At 45.7% G+C, this 20,072-nt stretch overlaps 3 protein-coding genes across 3 annotated transcripts; all 3 read right to left on the reverse strand.

The window, feature by feature from the left end:
* Window positions 1–974: 974 nt before the first annotated feature.
* On the reverse strand, window positions 975–1,491 carry LOC119659701 (chymotrypsin inhibitor Ani s 6-like). Its single transcript, XM_038067953.1, has 2 exons — window positions 1,331–1,491; window positions 975–1,261 (listed from the first exon to the last, which is right to left on the reverse strand). Exons 1-2 carry the CDS (start codon window positions 1,404–1,406, stop codon window positions 1,035–1,037), a joined length of 303 nt encoding a protein of 100 aa, XP_037923881.1. The 5' UTR covers window positions 1,407–1,491; the 3' UTR covers window positions 975–1,034.
* Window positions 1,492–11,388: 9,897 nt separating this feature from the next.
* LOC119660073 lies at window positions 11,389–12,051 on the reverse strand. The gene is made up of 2 exons (XM_038068452.1): window positions 11,937–12,051; window positions 11,389–11,877 (listed from the first exon to the last, which is right to left on the reverse strand). Exons 1-2 carry the CDS (start codon window positions 12,009–12,011, stop codon window positions 11,389–11,391), a joined length of 564 nt encoding a protein of 187 aa, XP_037924380.1. The 5' UTR covers window positions 12,012–12,051.
* Window positions 12,052–18,165: 6,114 nt separating this feature from the next.
* Window positions 18,166–18,841, reverse strand: LOC119660074. The gene is made up of 2 exons (XM_038068453.1): window positions 18,728–18,841; window positions 18,166–18,672 (listed from the first exon to the last, which is right to left on the reverse strand). Exons 1-2 carry the CDS (start codon window positions 18,800–18,802, stop codon window positions 18,166–18,168), a joined length of 582 nt encoding a protein of 193 aa, XP_037924381.1. The 5' UTR covers window positions 18,803–18,841.
* Window positions 18,842–20,072: the final 1,231 nt, after the last annotated feature.

Raw genomic sequence — 20,072 nt, forward strand, 5'->3', positions numbered from 1 at the left:
TTTGTCACGGGACATGGAGGATATCTCCAATACCTTCACAGATTTAAATTGGAGACCTCACCCGACTGTCCAAATTGTGATGGAGTCCCAGAGGACCCAGAGTATGTATTCTTCCACCGTCCGAGATTTGTGGAAGAAAGGAGGAATCTAGAGGAGACTCTAGGAGAGGTGCTGGTACCAGAAAATCTGGTGCCGAAAATGCTAGCACATCAAGAGAACTGGGATGCGGCCAACTTCATGATCGCATTTATTCAAGATAAACTGCGAAAGGCAGAGGAAAGAGAATAGCGCGGTCACGTGCGCCGCGTATAGAAGAAATGGGATTAAGCTAGAGTGAGCTGACTCCGCCCCGTGATGTAATACTTTATGGTGGTTCCGCGGGGCAGGGAGGGAGTCGGGGGTGGTTTTAGTGGGTAAAAATCCTACACGCTGGTGTGTCCAGACCAGTGTCTTTTGAAGATTTCCACCTCCTCAAAAAAAAAAAAAAAAAAGACAGACAGACAGACAGTAAACCGATTTTAATAAGGTTTTGTGTTTACACAAAACCTTAAAAAGAGTCGATGGACCCACAGATTGATTCCTAGCATCAAGGTGTGGACGCATAGAATGCATGGTGAGATAAACTATGATCTCACGCAGTTTCTCACGGGACATGGCGGTTACCATAAATACCTCTATAGGTTTAAACTGGACAGTTCACCCAACTGTCCTAGTTGCGACGGTATTTCCGAGGACCCGGAGAATGTTTTCTTCCATTGTCCTAGATTCGCTGAGAAAGGCGCGGTTGCGAATGCACACGCTGGAACATGTGTACCAGTGTCTTTGAAAAATTTCTACCTCCAGGGGGAAAACCTTAAAAACGATAATATTCTAGCGAAATCAGTTGCCTGAGGTGCACTTCGAGGTGTCATTACTTTGTACAAGTACCCTGGCTTAGAGAAGCTCCTAAAATTGTGTTAAAAGAAACATCTTCATAGCATTAACACCCCCACCCACTTTCCGAGTTTTTATTTCCAAAATCTATAAGCAACTGTCTAACTAGAGGAATCAGCTGGCGATTGGGCAGCATATTGAGCACAATCAGCAATAGGGACACATCTTCCGCCCTGGCTTGATAATCGTACATAACCGTCCTTACAATAGCAGCCGTGGCCACACCTTCTACTGATCCCGATACATTTTGTGCCTTTCAATGTCATGGCGCAAGTGGGTTGGCATCCTATACGACCGCAAGTTTTGTAAACTTCGTCCTTAGCGCAATCTTCATGAATAAAGTAATTAATAAAGGCAATTAGTGCATAGTTATATAAGGTAATATCTATAATTTCACCTGGGGTCGAATCTGCACGACTCGGAACAATAAAAGCTGCCAATAGCAATATCGTGAACGCCACTAACAATTTCATTTCAGTTGATTATCACTTGCTTGTTTGAATTTCAGATAGGTACTAACGACCTGATCCGAATGAACGTCTTAGTTAAATGAAAAAGAAAACCCCTGCGAATAGCAATTATCTGAAGCGATAGTAGTTATATTTGCTAATAATCAGTTAATTTATTCAATTTGTTCAGTTGTTCACCCATCAGTGTCATGCGGCGTACATATGACTCTTTTGTATTCATTTCAAATGTGAATCGCTTTAGTTCTATTAACAAAAAAATATAGATTCGTAATCGCATTTTATCAATTCAATATTTAAATTCAAAATTTGATTGCGGAAAAGCCTCTGTAGGTGGGGCAAAGTACGACACTTACACCTCAACCGTCAACTCAAAATTACATTATTCGCTATTCTATTTTAATCATAAAATAACAAATAAAATAATAAAATTTTTGGGTATAAGGACATAGTTGAAGATCTGCAAGGAGACTAGGTGTATGCGTCAGTACCCCTTTTCGTTGGTGTACCTTTAAACCCCAGACGGGAAATGCCATTGGTAGGAAAGTCCTGGGGCTTTAACGTGAGTACTTGCCGTGTAGGCATAATCCCACGGTCCTCTTCGGACACGGATTGATTTTGGGACCATAATCAGAGCCCCGCCATGCAAGCACAGCGGTCCTTGTTTATACTGAGTGTAGGCTCAGCATTCATACCAGTGGGTGCGAGGCCTATCTAACACCTCTGGCGCAACTAAGGGGTGCGGCATCCGAGTTGTACAGCGCAACTCCACGCTTGAGCTCCGAGGAGCTCTGCCCGCGATGTAGGGGGGCCAACCGCAAATAACCGGGCCGAGAACACATCCTCCAGGAATTCTCCTGGAGTATATGCTCTCAGAGGGCCGTCCCGTTTCCCATGGTACCAGATAACCTCCGGTGAGGCTTCGTGGCCGAAGTCACTTCAGATGAGTCCCTTGCAGGGTCGGGTTTCGAGTACGTGGGGCCGGAACTCCCCAACGGGTTAACTGGAATCAGCACGAAGCGGAGAACCGCAACGGAACCTTTCACTAGGTAACTACCGCTCTGCGTACAATACAACACAAAAGACGTCACAAGACAACACAAACACAAAACACACAGGACTGGTGGCTATCCACCATGGCCACTAAGGCCATTCATCCAACAACTGCAGGCGAAGCAGCGTCGAGAAACTCCCTCCTTCGTTGGAAGGCAGCACGTGCGAAAACATTAGCACATCGAAATGTCTCACTGCTAGCAAGGCACTGGCTAAAATCAAAGATACCGTTCATCACATGAACGCCCGTGTCGTCTAGATTGCGGATGTCACAGTACGCCGGACAGACACAGAGAACATGGAACCAGTCCTCTGAGTCTGCCCCACACAGAACACAATCCTGACTGGAAGCAAGGTTCCGCTTGAAGAGAAACTCTTTCAAGCTACCATGCCCCGTCAGGAGGAAGCCCATCTCAAGCCCAAAGTCCACGATAGAACTTCCTCTGGCAGACACATATCTAACGTACTTATATGTGACCCGACCTTTCCCACATTCGTTCCATCTAAGCTGCCACTTAGATGTGACACTCTCGTCTAACACATTTTTGACCGCAAGCGGCCCTAGCTCTTCAATATGATTAACACTAACTAAATTGGTTTGTAGCAAAGGTACGCCCGTCCTGATCCTGTAGGCCGTGGCACGCCGGACTACCTCCAGATCAAGAGGAGGAACACCCAACAAGACCTGCATGGCGTCGGTCGAGACCGTATGACATACAGGAAGACACGATGACAACGCCACTCGCTGACAAGCGTAGAACAGCTGCCTGCCCTGCACCGTCATCCAAAATCATACAACATAGGGGACCCATACATACAACATGCAAGAAAGAGTCCCACATAAATGGATCTAGCAGCTCTCCTGCTTAGACCCCACTCACACCTCATCACGTGCCTCAACGTACACACTAATTTAGTCAAACGTGACTTGAGCTCGCGCAGGTGCGGAGCCAAGTACATGCGTTCCGCGATCGTGACACCCGAGTATGTAACTTTCTTCCGGTATTTCAATGGAATCCCATTGAGTTTAACACATGCCATTGGTAGGAGTAAGATTTAGTCTTACCGCAAGCTATCAAGCTTCATCCCTACAGGAAATTTGTTGAACAGCTCCCCCCTCTTTTTTTGAGCCAAAAAAATAGGAGGATACTTTGAATCCAGGAAAGATCCTTTTCCAAATTCAATAAACGGGTAGAAAAAGTATTAAAGGAATGCCGCAACATAATCGAGAAACCAACCAAACTTAGGATGCCCAAACCTGCTACTGCCACGAATAAAGGGTTTACTTGAAATCCACATACCTGGCAACCAATTCCGGGAAGTTATAACAGTCACAGACTCGCCTACATAAAACATCCCTAAATGATTGTTGAGCAGGTCTAAAGAACTAGGGGGTTACCCGCTGGAAAAACCATAAGGAATTGAAAACTTAAATGACGAACACAAATAAAACGAACAAGGAGATAGTGGGACTGGAGAGTTAGCTGGCTGCGTTTATACGTAGCACTAAAATTCGTCGCTCACCCCAGCGCTCAGCGAAGGATGTAGCAAGGGCTGAAATACCCGACAAGATATCGGGATGCGCAGACAGCGAGGAGGACTTGCAAAGTGATGCGGCACCTGCAACAGTAAGAGAACTAAGAGAGAAGAGAAGAGAAAAACCGCAAGAAGGAGAGACAATCGCGCCTCCCGATGAGAACACTATGAGCGCCAAACGGATCGCAGACAGGCTATTGCAGAACGAACTGGGGAAACAACGAAAGGAGGAAGGGGCATCTGAAGGAGACTTCACTCAGGTATTCTCCAGGGCTCAATGTGGGACAAGAGACACGCGTGTCATCAGAAAAACCTCTGCTTCAAATCAAGACGGATACGAAGGATGGAGCACCAAAAGAAAAGGTGGGGAGACGAAGGAGGACTAGATTGCCCGCTCTGCTTATTAACTCGACGGAAGGCAAGACTTTTGCGGAAGTCAATGAAATTCGTTACAAGATCAAACCCGAAGGTAGCGGAGCAGAAGTATCTTCCATTCGTAAAATGAAGGGCGGTGGAGTCCTAGTCGAATTAGGCCCGAGGACAAAAAATAAAGTTACGTTCTGTGAAGCAGGGAGAGAAAGCTTTGGTTTCCCGCCTGGAACCCACGTGCTCCCTGAAAATCCGAGACTTTGACTGGCTCACATAAAAGAAAGAGGTAGAAGAAGCTATCAAACGCGAATGTCCGCAGTATCATGGCTCCCTGATATATCAGGTACCGCTGCCATATGGGTTCGAGACGACACCCTCCTTAGGGTTCTTACCCAAGACCGAGGGGACTGCTTTGTCGGGGTTCGGTGTTCAGGGATAACGTTTTTCAGTGTCTATCTTACGCCGAATGAGACTATGCCGGACTTCTGACACGTGCTTGATGGTTTGGAGGACTATATCTTGGGCACGGATGGGCGGGTCCTGGTGGCGGGGTGGCTTCAATGCTAGAACACTAGAGTGGGGCATGTCTCGCTCAGACTCCAGAGGGAAACGAATTCTGGAAATGGCGGCAAGAACAGGACTTGTAGTTCTAAACACTAGATCCACCCCAACGTTCCGGGGCCGAGGCTGCGAGGTAAGCTTTCCAGACGTAATATTCGCTTCGGAGTCACTAGTGTCCCTGGTGATCTAGTGGGAAATTCCGGAAGACTTTTCGGCAAGCGACTATCAATATTGCCTTCGAAGTTGTGAACACAAACTCTCGTTGTGCGCCATCGCGGCCCTCTTCCTGTGCACGGAACGCTGCGAAAGTGAAAATGTAGAAACTCTTGGACCAGGTAGGGTCGCGCTGGAGGGTACTCTTGGGGGTGGTGGCGCTGCAGCTAACACTGTCGTAAATTCAATTACGAACCTGACAACGATGGCCTGCGAAGCCTTTATGCTCAGGAGGGCATCGAGACGCGGCAAACCTTCTATGTATTGATGGACGGTGGAGGTTGCATGTCATAGGCTCCACCGCTTAACACAATGTCTAAACGACCGGGAGGAGGCATGTACCATAATGACGGAGTCCAGTGCGTCAGCAAAAGCTACATCCATAGCGATTACCAAGCAATCTTTTTTCAGATATGTGTGGGGCTAAAAGGCAGAGAAGCATCATGAACCAAACCGAGGAAGAACGCAGGTTGTTCTTCAAAGGATTTGGATGAGCGAACCTTCATGGAAGTGTGGTTAGACCAACCTAATAAAGAAGGAGTCTCCACGGAAAGAACTGTCCATGTGGCACAATGCATCGTCAAAGCATGTGACGCGTCCATGCCTGGGAGATGCACATTCCCGAGTAGAAGACTAAACTACTGATGGAATAGTGACCACTCTTCAATCAGCCCGTTCATCTCCGAAAATCACGTGCCCTATCTGTTTGCTGAGAATCATTCAGGGGTTATTCCCGCAGGAAGAGGAGAGTCTAGTGACCTCGCAATGTGACGCAATTCCACCAGTCACCAGAGATGAACTGCTGGAGATCTGTGGCGGAATTGGCGACAGTAAGGCCTAAAGACCGAGTATCGAATAATACCATTCAGCGCTTAAAGCATAGCTTCTCTCTCCTTTCTTCAGTGTTTATAATAGCTAGAGAGTAACTAGGCACTGAAGCAGGGAATAAGTAGCTCCCAAGCAACTTATTTGTAAAACTAAAAAAAATTACTTGTAAAGAAAAAGCTATGCATTTAAGTTCTACAAAGACTGTACAAACGTAGGAAAGGATAACTAATCTAATGCTTTAAACTCGCCGTGAAATCCAGACCGGACATATTCGCTTAATTGTTTGGAGCGTGCATGTCTGAGGCGACATTTCTTGCGGCATGGAAGCGGCAGAAGTTGGTAGTGCTGCCTTAGTCTGGTAAATCTCCAGGTGAAGCATCCTCATACAGACCGATATGTTTTCTGAACAGTTGTCGGCAAATGTTATAGCGGATAGTCTATAATAGGTTATTCCCGGTTGCTGACAACCAAGGAGGCCTTTCCAATTGACAATATGGGTTCCGTAAAGACAGATCAACCATTGCGAATTTAATGCAATTCATGAAAAGGGCGTGAAAAATGTATTCAATTCGGCCAATTGGAGTCTAATACGGTAATCCCCGGTGAAGATTCTCAAAGCATCTCGAAAATGCTGAGTTATCTTCAGGCAAAGAAATCAATGGTGTTGAGGGTTGGCTAGAGAGTTCTGGTCTAACGCTTGTGGAGGCCCTCATCATTAAGTACCGTGAAAGAAATTACGCCCGCTTTCAAACTGGAAATCATACCAGCACTTCCAAGCCAGCTATCAAATACAAGGGAGTCATGATAGACGGGAAGCTCAGTTGTGGGAAAAGCTTGCAGTATGTTGTTGGCCTGACAAAAATGGTGCCGAATGTGGCAGACTACAGGAAGACCGCCTTCAAGACAGTCTCAAATGATGTAGCGTCTTTGGCAAATGAAATGACGAATATATATAATGCGAAGCCTTTCTCTCCCTTATTGCAGATGAAGAACGCCGAAAGGGAGAGATTTGTAAATAGAAGGCAAAAGCATTGGGAACCCTCGGGAAAGAATCGGTGGACTCATAGGTTGATCCCTGAAATCAAGGAGCGATTGGAGAGACGATACGGTCAACAATAATCTTACTCAGTTTGTTACGGGGTATGAAGGGTATCGCCAGTACCTATACAGATTTAAACTGAACACCTCCAGATTTCTAGAAGAAAGGTGGAACTTTGAGGAGTCTCTAGGAGAGGTGCTCGTACCCAGATTTCTGGAAGAAAGGTGGAACTTTGAGGAGTCTCTAGGAGAGGTGCTCGTACCAGAAACTCTGGTGTCGAGAATGGCAGCATGTGAGAAAGATTGGGATTCTATCAACTCCACGATCACATTTATTCAGAAAAAAATGCGAAAGCCAGAGGAGACGAGAAAAGCGGGGCTGCGTACGCTGCGTAAAGAAAAAAGGTGAACAATTTCGGGTGAGCTGACTTCGTGCCGTGATGGATACCTTAAGGTGGTTCCGTGCTTCCCGAGGAGAACACCATGAGTACCAAACGGATCGCTGACAGCCCATTGCAGAGCGAACTTGGTAAAAAACGAAAGGAGGAAGGGACATCTGAAAGAGACTTCATTCAGGTACTCCCCAGGGCTGAAAAGAAGAAGGCGAAGAGGAACAAACGGCAACAACACGTCGCGCCATCAGAAAAACCTCTGCCTAAAACTAAGACGGACACAAAGGACGGAGTACCAAAAGAAAAGGTGGGGAGACGAAGAAGGACTAAACCTCCAGCTTTGCTTATTAAGCCGACGGAAGGCAAAACTTTTCAGGAAGTCCTCAGCGAAATCCGTTACAAAAGTGTCTTCCATACGTAAAACGAAGGGTGGTGGAGTATTAGTCGAATTAGGCCCAAAGTTTATAAATAAAGTCACGTTCTGTGAAGCAGTCAAGGGGCTTCTGGGAGAAAAAGCTTTGGTTTCCAGCCTGGAACCCACGTGTGCTTTGGAAATCCGAGACCTTGGCTGTCTCACGGAAAAGAACAAGGTAGAAGACGCCATCAAACACGAATGCCCGGAGGTAACCAATGTCCGGATTGGTATCACCTCCGCGAACTCCCGAGGCCAAAAACACGCTGAGGTGGAAGTTGCCGAGGAGGAAGCGAGGAAGCTTCTAAACAGCGGGAAAATAAGAATTGGTTGGGTAGTCTGTAGGATACCAATCCGGGCCGCCCCAACCAAATGTTACAGATGTTTGAATTATGGGCACACATCCACAAACTGTCGGAGACCTGACAGAAGAGCAACATGCCGTAAATGCGGTCAGGCAGGCCATAAAGCGAACACCTGCATTGAAAAGGAAAGCTGCGTCCTATGCAGTGACCGTGGCGCGACTGATGAGAGCGTTGCGCACACTGCGGGATCGGGGCGGTGTTCAGTTTTCAGAGCAAAAATGGAAAGAGCCAGGACACAGTCAATATGATTCGCATCCTTCAAATCAATATGCACCGGAGTGCAACCGCTCACGAGTTGCTACCGCAGTTCGCTGCGCAGACCAAAACGAAGGAAGCATTCCAGACGTAACCTTCGCGTCGGAATCACTGGTGTCACTGGAGGACGGGTGGCGAGTTCTGGAAGACTTCTCGGCAAGTGACCACCAATACATTGTTTTCGAAGTGGGGGACACAAACTCTCGGTGTGCGCCACCTCAGCGATCTTTCTGTGCATGGAACTTCGCGAAAGTGAATACCGGGAAGTTTGTCGAAACCCCGGGAACAGGTGGGGCCGCACTGAAGGGTAACGACGGTCTGCGGAGTCTCCATGCCCAGGAAGACATCGAGGCGCGGCAAACCTTCTATGTATTGGGGCACAGTGGAAATCGCAGAGCTCCGGAGGGAGTGTCACAGGCTCCGCTGCTTAACACAACGTCTAGGCGACCGGGAAGAGGCATGTACCATAATGATGGAGTACAAATCAGCCAAAAGGAGACTCCACAGTGCACTAAGCAAGAGCAAAGCTCGCTGCTGGCAAGATCTGGTCGACGAGGTAAATGGGGACCCGTGGGGACCCGGTTACAAACTGATAACCCGAAAAATCGGGGCTCTGCGGAAACCCTGTTCACTTTAGGCCGAGCAGATGGACCGCATTGTAAGGGCACTCTTCCCTGCGCACCCCGTATGGGATGGTGACGTCGGCGCGGAGAGCACAGAGGACTGTCCACTTTTCTCTATAAAAGAGCTGGAACAAGCAGTCCTCTCTATGCAGGCGCCAGGACCCGATGGTATTCCAGCTGAGGTATACAAACTGGTATTCCAACACAGGCCAGACCTACTGCTCGGCGCATTCAACGCTTGCCTGAAAGAGGGCATTTTCCCTGCTCGTTGGAAAGTTGCGAGGCTTGCGCTGATCCATAAAAGGAAAGGCGACCCCGAATTGCCGTCTTCATACCGCCCACTATGTATGCTTGACACTGCTGGGAAAGTGTTCGAAAAGCTCATCAGAAGCAGACTCGCTGAAGCGATACGCGCTGCTGGAGATTTATCTTCCCGGCAGTTTGGTTTTAGAGCAGGGAGATCGACAATTGATGCTGTCATGCAAGTCGTGGACGCCGTTCGACGAGCAGAGGCACATAGCCGCCGAACTCAACGGATGGTGCTCCTCGTAACTCTTGACGTCAGAAACGCCTTTAATTCCGTAAGATGGAAAGACATTCTAGGCACACTGGACAATACGTGCCGAACCATCTCTTACGGATTTTGAGGGACTATCTGAGGACCCGCGCCCTGCTCTATGAAACACTAGAGGGTCAAAGGTGAATGAAGGTCACGCCGGGGGTAGCACAGGGATCCATCCTAGGGCCAGATCTCTGGAACGCTACCTATGACAGTCTGCTTAAACTCGACATGCCAGAAAAGTCGCGCCTGGTCGGCTATGCAGATGATGTCGCGGCGCTTGTTGCTGGACACACTATCGAACAGGCGCAAAGCAGACTCGGCATTTTGATGCGACGGGTAAGTGGATGGATGACTACTCATGGTTTCAACCTTGCACTGGAAAAAACCGGAGTAGTCATCCTGACTAAAAAGAGAATTCCGACCATGAGTCCCATACCGTTCGGCGAGTCGATAATCGAGTCAAAATCAGAGGTGAAGTACCTCGGGTTGACTCTTGACTCAAAGAAAAGCTTTTCTGAGCAAATCCAAGCAGCAGCGAACAAGGCTGCGGCTGGAGTTTCGGCGTTAAGTAGGCTAATGGCAAACATTGGGGGTCCTACGTCTAGTAGGCGACGTCTCCTGATGAGTTCAACGCAGTCTGCCCTGCTCTACGGTGCAGAGGTATGGGCTGCGCTCTTAACAAGGAGGTATATCGTAAACGCCTTGCGCAAATACAGAGACGGGGAGCTTTACGGGTGGATTTACGGGTGGCGTCTGCGTACTGCACTGTCTCTAAGCCGGCCGTGATGGTGATCGTGGGAGTGACCCCCGTTGCCCTTTTTTCTAGGGAGCGTCAAGCCATACACAAGCGCAAGGGAGATGAGCGAAGGGAGGTGGTTGCTTGCAAAAGACGGTAACACACTCTAGACGATTGGCAGCTCTCTTGGCAAAATGAAACTAGCGGCAGATAGACTGCGCGGCTCATCGGCAACTTAGCTGTGTGACTGAATCGGAAGCATGGTGAGACTGACTATTTCCTTACTCAATTTTTAAGTGGGCATGGAAGTTTTCAGTCTTACCTGCACAAGATTGGAAAGGCGTGTTCTTTGGATTGTGTGTTTTGCAATGGAATTGTGGACGACGCCCATCACACTTTTTTTTCTTATGGAAGGTGGGATGAGGTTCGTCAGCAGCTCTGTTTAAACACTAGGGATCTCTCTCCAGACAACATTGTCGAAGAGATGCTGAGGAGTGCTGACAGGTGGAACCGTGTTGCCCATTACGTTCGGGCCCTTCTCGCTGCTAAGAAGATAGAACTCGACCGGTGGAGGAGCCGGATGGCAGGGGGTTCCTTGAACTGACAGTTCCCTTCCTCCTCTCCCCTCCCGTTGGTGAAAGGGATTCCTTGATTTGAAGGGTCCGCAAGACGGGAGAGTTCGGGGACCAGCCCGAAGTAATGTGACAAACGGTTCCAGGCTAGCTCTCTGACGATGGGGAGGTGTTTAGTTGGTAGTCCGACGACGTACCGAATCAGGAGTCCAACACTGTGTGTGTAAATGCATTCACCTACCCTACCCAAGAAAAAAGTCGTTCCGCGGGGCAAGGGGAGCCGAGTGTATCTTGTGTTGAATGTATTCTATGCGGTGCGTGCTTTAGAGAAAGCTTTTCTCTACTTGATGCGGTCTATTCAACAGTTACCAGGAACTTCGGATCTTAATAAAAAAAAATCCTGAATTCTTTACAAAGTACAACTATTCTTTACTGCAATTAGTTGATTTCTGGATTTTATCCCACTCGAGCTTTTATGCTGGAGTTTTTTCAATTGTTGTATTTAAAAGATAGGAGCCAACCTTTTTTTTTGAATTTTGTTTCACTTCAAAGAAAGATCCATTCACTATTAAATAACTATTTCGTCTGTAGAATAACTGCCAAGGAACAAATTTGGAAGTCAACGTGAAGCTCCGAATTGCGAACTTCCTTGGCGATAGTGGACATTCGAATTTGGTGCCATTCAAAAATGAATTAATTATCGAAACTACGTAGAGCGAGGCGTAATCAGTCTTCCCATAGGTATTCTTGTCGCAAAGGTCAAATTTCCTGCTTAAGATAACAGTTCTGCTTCTGCGGGATGCATCCACTTGCGCAATAACTAGGTCCATGTAGGGATCGTACACCATGCTTGCAGCAACCACGTCGCAATCAATATGGGTTTTATTGATCATCTCGAGACGGCAGCTTCCATAGTCCGGATGCACCCAACATTTAACGCTGCGGAAAACTAATTCGTGGTGCTGTCGAAATTAAAATGATTCAGACTCAGATTGCTGAGATATTAAATAGAATTTCGAACCCATCGTAAAGCAGAGCAAGCCATAAACGGAGCCAAAATTAAGAAAGACCGAATTCCATAATGTAGGATACTCATTTCCGTTGTATCTTTATTGAGGTAACAACCCTGCTAAAACACTACCCCCTGAGTACAGAAATGATATCAACTGCAAGTATACTAGATTTGATGTTTTTTCCGAGCGTACTCAAGCTATTGAATTACAGTACCGGATGTAATTAGACGGAGCATGTTCTAGATTGATTCAAACATTGGCTCTAATGAACGAATATTTTTCAAAATTTCCATTTGGGTAATAGCAACTTTCTATTAATGATTGAATATGGGGATGTGACCCTGCATCTATTATTTTATCTGCTGCCAAAAGTGTGGCGTGGCAAAAATTATAATCACATCAATGAGAATAAAACACTTATGGGCCAAAAGTCTGAATTAAATGCTTGTAGGTCACTGAAGCTGTATGTTAGGACAAACCTTAGTTCTTGCGATGTGCACATATTTCACAATTACATATGTAGGTGCCACAAGCCTCAGAATACATCCCTCTTCCTATTCCTTTGATGCAGAACTACTATATTGTCTATATCTTTTTTTGTGGGTGCAAATCTCTGAAAGATGTTGCTGTGCCAGAATACAGAAGTGCGCTGAATTCACACTAAGTGAAACTGCCACTTTTCGCTTGCGGTTGTCCACGTGGGTGGAGGAGTTGTTTTCTCTCTGGGAACCTTAGATAATGAGGTACTACGAGCCTTGGATCCTCAGGTATACCGATTCTTTCAGGATAATCAGCAGACTAATCCAACTCTCCTCCTTCCCCTTCCAAGGTTCCACAGTCTGAAGTCTGTCCTTAGGATTCCCAACTTTTCGTCTTTATAATTCTAGGGCGGTCAAACGCATCCACCACCACCACCAGTTCTCCCAAATGTTGTTGGGTTTTTTCTGGCTGAGTTCCGCCGTCGCCCATATGGTCTTCTTGCCAGAGTCTTAATGTGTATCGTCGCTTCTGTTCGTCGTATAGAACTTACCGTTGTATCTCATCCGCTATCCGACATTCACCCTCACTGGGCCTAAGATTCACCAGAGGACTCGACTTGTGGAAGCATTTATTTTCTGCAATCCGGGCTTGTTCATTGCCCATGTTTCGCCGACTTTACCCTTCTCTTCGTTTGTTTTTAGGTTACTCTCCTTTGCTACTTCGTCAAGCTTCAATAGTGCCTCCTTTCCACTCTCCTTCGAGGGAGTGTGTGTGTTTTTGAGGTGAGAGAGAAGCAAAGGCTTTGAGGACTCAGACCCTAGTGTACGCACGTACACGTTAGTGCTACCCAGTTATAGCACATCAGCACCAAAAATCTAATGTCTAATGCGTCCATGGGCCTAATTTTGCTTCGGGCATGGGGGAAATTGAACCTTCTTTTGCTACAGCACCCGAGATTTCATTTCCCTCTACACAACAATGATCGGGAACCCAGACTAATTTCACGGTATTGAATCTAGAAATAGAATTCATTCGATTTCTACATTCCTGAACGCTGTTTGAGGTGATCAAAGCACTGCTCAACGCCTTCAATGCAGGTTGACTGTCGCTACAGATTGCAATGCGCATGCCCTTCAACCGCTCCTCAATCATTGAGGTTGCCGCCCTTAGGATCGCATACACTTCAGCCTGAAAGACCGTTGTATATTGTCCAAAGGCAAAAGTCCACTTCTCGTTTTTATTCGACAGGTAGATTTCTGCTCCAGAAACCTGTTCTGTTTTTGAGCCATCGGTGTAGAAGACTTCAGTATATCCTCACATGTATTCGTCTGATTCGTCCCAGTTTTCTCTTCATTTCAAGATAACTTCATATCTTCTACCAAACAGATGTACGAGGATCCGTGAATCAGAAGGCATTGCAAAACCTGGATTCAGTTCTCCCATGCCCATTGTTTCCCCATAGGTCTAATCGAATTAGTCTATGAACTGCTCTCATTGCAGTGCTCTGAATGAACATATTCAAGGGCTGGAAATTGAGTAATGGATTCAGAGCTTCGCCGAATGTCGTGCTCATGGCACCGGTGATACCCAAACTCACAGTTCTTTGCAGAATTGCTACTTTCCAGCGAAAATTTTTTTGTTTCATCTTAACCCACCACACTACGGACGCATAAGCGAATATCGGCCTAATGATAGCGACATATATCCACATTACTACCTGAGTCTTAGGTTCCCTTGTCCAGTCAGAGGTCCACCTACATAGCCCATAAGCTGAGAGAGTTCATTTCATATTTATTTATTTCATATTTATCTCTACATCTCTCTCTCTCTCTCTCTCTACATCTTTGTCTAGAATAACTTCAAAATATTTCACTTCTTCGGAGAGTTGAAGGGTTGTACCCTTCATCTCTGGAAGGCAAAGACTATCCAGTTTCCTCCTTTTTGTTAATAATAGCATTTTGGTATTATTTGGATTTATGAAATTCCTTATCTGAGGCACCAACTGTCATATGAGGCCAGCTGTGCAGCTAAGACAGTTAAGTCATCAAGGGATGTACCATGGTGGAACAGGAACCTGGCCAGAATGAGAACAGAGGTATGAAAACTCTTCAACCGGGCAAAACTGACTGCGTAGAGCAACGCGATCAGGGAAGCAAAACGGAACAACTTCAAGGAATTCTGTGAAGGGATCGAACAGATCACAGAAGCAACCAGGCTTTACAAGGCTGTAGCAAAAGATGGAGCAACATCCCCTTTCTGTTTGAAGAAGGAAGATGGGACATTTACCGAGAATGAAGAGGACAGGGTGCACCTGCTTCTCAGAACTCATTTCCCGGGGTCCTACCCCACGGCGGCAGGTGACAACATTCTACCTGACACCCAACAACGAATAAAAGGGGAAGAAAAGGGAACTGAAAACTAGAAAAAAATCGAGGGTAAGGTGGGCATTGAGAACTTTTAAACCACTGAAATCACCCGGAGTAGATGTAGAGTAATCCAGAGAGCCCTGGGAATCATCTTCGAGTCTCTTCTGAGGATGGTAAGGGAGAGCATAGCACTGGGATATATACCAACGGCATAGAGACGGGCAAAGTGGTTTTTATTCCGAAAGTGAAAATCGTTCAGACCGATTTGCCTAACATAGACAATTTACCAGAAATGAGGAAGACAGAGTTTACCTGCTTCTCAGAACTCATTTCAGGGGGTCCTACCCCACGGCGGCAGGCGACAACATTCTGCCTGATACCACAACAACGAATAAAAGGGGAAGAAAGGAGAAGTGGGAACTAGCAAAAGAGGTATGCACGGAAGCTAGGGTAAGGTGGGCAGTGGGAACATTTGAACCACTGAAATCATCCGGAGTAGATGGCATCTTCCCAGCGCTAATCCAGAGAGGCCTAGAAGTCATCTTAGAAGCTCTTCTGAGGGTGGTAAGGGGCGGCATAGCCCTGGCATATATACCAAAGACATGGAGGCGGGCAAAAGTGGTCTTTACTACGGAAGCGGGTAAAAAGGATCCTTTTCATCCTGAATGCTTCAGACCAATTTGAACCAATATTAGAACTAACTTTCTAAAGCGTCATCCTCTACATTAATATACAATCACTACACTTACCGGGCAGGACGGTCAACTGAAACTGTTTCGTATTAGCTGACGGATGTATTACGGGATGTCATAGAAACAAAAGAAATAGCACTTTGTGCGTTTTTGAATATCGAAGGAGCATTCGACAGCACATCGCATACAGAGATACAAGATGCCCTGAGCCGCAAGGGAGTGAGAAACACCCTGGCTTTCTGGATGGGCAAAATGCCAGAAATCAGGTTAATAGAAGTACCGACAGGTACAAATTCTATTGTCATGAACACTACTCAAGGTTGTCCACAGGGCGGGGTACTATCGCCGCTTATGTGGAGTATGGTAGTGGACGAACTCCTGGACGTGCTAGCAAATACTGGAATACAGGTCCAGGGTTGCGCGAACGATATTGTTTTAATCTGTAGGGGCAAATATGAGGACACCCAATGGGATAGAATTCAAACTGGACTAAGGGTTACTAGTGCCTAGTGCAAGAAGGTGGGACTGCCTATCAATCCCGACAAAACCACCATAGTACCGTTCATTAGGAGACGTAAGCGTCAACACCTGAGAGGCATAAGGTTACATGATGTGGAGGTGAAACGCGTAACAGAGTTCAAATATTTAGGAATTACGCTAGACCAAAAATTACTCTGGAAGACGCATGTTGTCCGAAACACTTGTCGGAAAGCCACGAGGGCTCTGATGACTTGTAGGTCCATAGCAGGAAAAAAATGGGATTACAGTCCGGAGATACTAGTTTGGATATATACTGCAATAGTAAGGTCAATGATTACCTATGGGGCGGTAATCTGGGCAGAAAGAACCGAACTCAGCACACAAGCCAGGGAATTACACAAACTTCAAAGACTGGTTTGGTGTGTCTCAGTGGGGCGATGAGGAAATGTTCAATGGCATCCCTGGAGGTCCTTCTGGGATTAACCCCTCTCCATCTGCACATACAGATGCAGGCAAGGAGAGCAATATTCAGGATGACCGGGAGTATCAGTGAGGTGGGGAGCTGCCTCAATCGAAGGAAGATTAATATTTTTTCTAGATGGTATCCTGAATTACTAATACCAAGGGATAACATGACAACGAGGTTTCACTTCCATAAGAAGTTTGAAACACGTTGGAGTAACAAAGAAAACTGGGAAAGCGTGGCTGCGACATACGGCTTAAACTAGCAATTGATTACTTGGTGCACTGACGGATCCCTCACAGCAGAGGGATCGGGTGCCGGTGTCATTGGTCCAAGGAAAATATTCTTCGAGCCAATGGGCAGGTAAACTAGCATATTCCAGGCGGAAATATACGCCATAGACAGATGTGGCTCCTTTAATCTCCAAAGAAACTACAGGGGGCAGAACATTGCTATTCTCACCGATAGCTAAGCAGCGATCAAGGCACTTAGGTCCAACCAGGTGAACTCTAAACTGCTATGTGAATTCCTTGAGGTTCCAGGCCATGTTGGGTTGGAAGGCAATGGGGGAGCGGACAAACTAGCAAAGAAGGGAACAGGCACGTCTTTACACGGGCCAGAACCCTTGTGTCGAATCGGTATCATGGCTATGACTCCAAGAAATGAAGAGGAATGGTTAAGGGAATTTTACTGGGCGGGCCTACCAGGTATGGAGCAGTCCAGGGTGCTTATTGGGGGATACGAACTCATGCGCACAAAGGATTGCTTAAACCTCACCAAAAAGAACCTCCGAATCATAGTGGGAATTCTCACTGGTCCCTGCCGACTAAACTATCACCTAGAGAAGCTATAGATATCTACGGACACTGCTTGCAGGTTCTGTGCGAAGTGTGATTAAACCTCTATACACGTCCTGGGACAGTGTCCGGCATTTGTGCAAGGTAGCTCGAGGCATCTGGGAAAACACTTAATACCCAATGCAAAGTTGAAAGATTTGGAAGTAGGGAGTATACTGAAGTTCCTGACGGCTATATGCATGCTTGAGATACTATGATTAATAGGTACACTATAACCAGCAAAAGGGCACAAGAGTTTTTTAAGGACGCGGTGCGACTTTCCTTTAACAGAATAATAATAATAAATACCAACTTCGGCCCTGAGTTGCTAAGGTCCCTCCTTCTACCAATTAGGCTCCACCATTTAAGTTGTCTCAATCCCACAATCTTCTTCATCCCCTCGCCTTTGGCTACTGTCCTCGAAGAGAGTACAAGGTAGCCCTTTCTCGGGTTGCTATTATCAACGAGAAAGGACTGCGCTTTACTCTAAACCCGTCGCTCAATCCTGTCCACCGGTGCCTAAAAACACTCATTTAATCGTTTTCCAGTATTTTCTTTTTTCTTGTATTATCTGTTTATTTAGTTGTAAGTTCTAAATTATTTTTAGGTTTAGGCATATGCTATGTCAAATGAGGATTGACATCCACCACTTTTTCACTATATGTCATGTTACCGGCTACGCCAGATTTTCCCGTAGGTTAGCGTCACATATTTAATTAGTCACGCTTGCGCTTTCAAGTTAATATGTGGATATTTATTTCTCGTACCTGTATTTCTTTTTCTTTGCTCAATAAATAAATCTGAAATATGAATATGTATATCTTGCCGTTTCGAAATACTTGAAGGGATATTTCGATCTCTTTGGAAAACGTACATTGAAAGTTCCTCACATAAAAAAACACTAAACTTATTATTCCATTTCATTGATTTTTACGAACATGTTTCTCGATTGTGAGATATATCAAATAGTATCCAAGATCCACTCTAGATTTTTGGTCCATTTCAAGATATGTTCCGTTCACTACCAAGTAACTATTGCGTTTATAAAAGAATTGGAAGGGAATCGATTTAAAATTTAATGTAATGGAGCGAAGTGACAAATTTCGTGGTTGTACAGGACATGTGAGTCCACTACCATTCAAAAAGGTATTCGCTGCGTAGATGATAAACCGGGAAATATAGTCAGATATGCCAAGGGTGAGTTGATTGCAGAATTCAAATTTTCGCCTCAAAATGGTACTTTTTCTGGTATTTGTGTTGGATACTTTTGTAACTTGCGTGATAGACAGCAGCAATATGGGTTGGTATAAAGTACGTGTAATACCGAAGTCAATATTTCCATGGCTTTTATTTATGAGCTTCATACTGCATGCTAGATAGTTTGTATTTGGGAAGCATTCCAGCTTGGAAAAAACCACCGTGTAGTCCTATGAAGGGGAAAGTAGTTCATTTAAGGGTGAGATTATTATAGAAAAATCGAACCAGCTGTGACGCCAAGCAAGTGACAAAAGGAGCGAAAACCAGCAATGATGGTCCTCCAAATGTTCGTTGTTTCATTTTTGTTTTCGGGAAATAGACCCTTGACCAAGGCGAACACTAAATAGGTTTGTACTGTAGCTACAGAAATAATAAGCTGCCGATTAGATAAAAATGTCATTATCTACATTAAGTAATCATAGTACGCAAAGCAGAAGTTATTAAGCGACCCAAACATAAATGAAACGTAATTACACAGTTTCAAACGATTAGAAACTCCACGAACAACGCACTCTTGGTTTGTAATTTGTGTAATTATTATTATTGTTTTCAAACTCTAAATATAATACAAACTAGTCGCATTATATTTTTATTATACAATATAATGTAACGCTTCATCTCTCATTAGATGTGATCAAAATACAGTTTCTTCGCAGCATCCCTGTGATACCCAGCATGGGCTACCATTTACTTTATTTATTCGTTAACAATTCGGATATGAGTTGAGTTATGGCTGAACCTTGCTAGCACTTGGATGTATCAACCCTTGTGTGAGCTATTTGCTTGGACAGCTACACCTGTGCTTATTAGGTAGATAATAGGGTGGAGATCTGAAGCCGCAAAATCCGAAAGTGAGGATTTATTGATGAGCACTGTGCAAAGGGATACTCGTCTTAAATCTGAAGGACCAACAGGGCGGCTCCCTATGGCATTCGCTAAGGATACCATCAACGCCAGAAAAATGTAGCTGTAGACGATAGAACTTAACTTGTGTTGGACTCCCGCAACAGTCCGCCGTCGGACTACCATCTAAACACACCTACCTGTCATCAGAGAACTAGTCTTAAGTCGTTTGACATATTACTTCTTGCTAGCTCTTCCGCCTTTAAAAGCCATCAAGTCATGGAATTCCTTTCACTAACGGGAGGGGAGGGGAGGAAGGAAATTGATAGTTCAGGGAAGCTCTTGTCATCCCATCCCTTCGCCGGTTGAGCTCAATCTTCTACGCAACAAGAAGAACCTGAACATGATGCACATCTGCCAACACTCTCAGCATCTCCTAGACAATGTTATCTGGAGAGAGTTCTGCTGTATCTACATAAGACTGCTGACGAAAACCATCCCACCTTTCACAAGAGAAAAAGGTGTGCTCGGCGTTGTCCACCATTCCATTGCAGAACACACAATCAGTAGATCGTGTCTTCCTAATCTTCTGCAGGAAAACTGAAAACCTCACTCTCACCATGCGTCAGTTCAGTCAGGGATCTAAATTGTCGCCGAGTCGTGTAGTTCATCTACCGCTTGTTTCATTTTGCCAAGAGAGTTACCACTCAGTAAGTGTGCGTTGATG

This window comes from Hermetia illucens, chromosome 6 (assembly GCF_905115235.1).
Source record: "Hermetia illucens chromosome 6, iHerIll2.2.curated.20191125, whole genome shotgun sequence".
Taxonomy (NCBI): domain Eukaryota; kingdom Metazoa; phylum Arthropoda; class Insecta; order Diptera; family Stratiomyidae; genus Hermetia; species Hermetia illucens.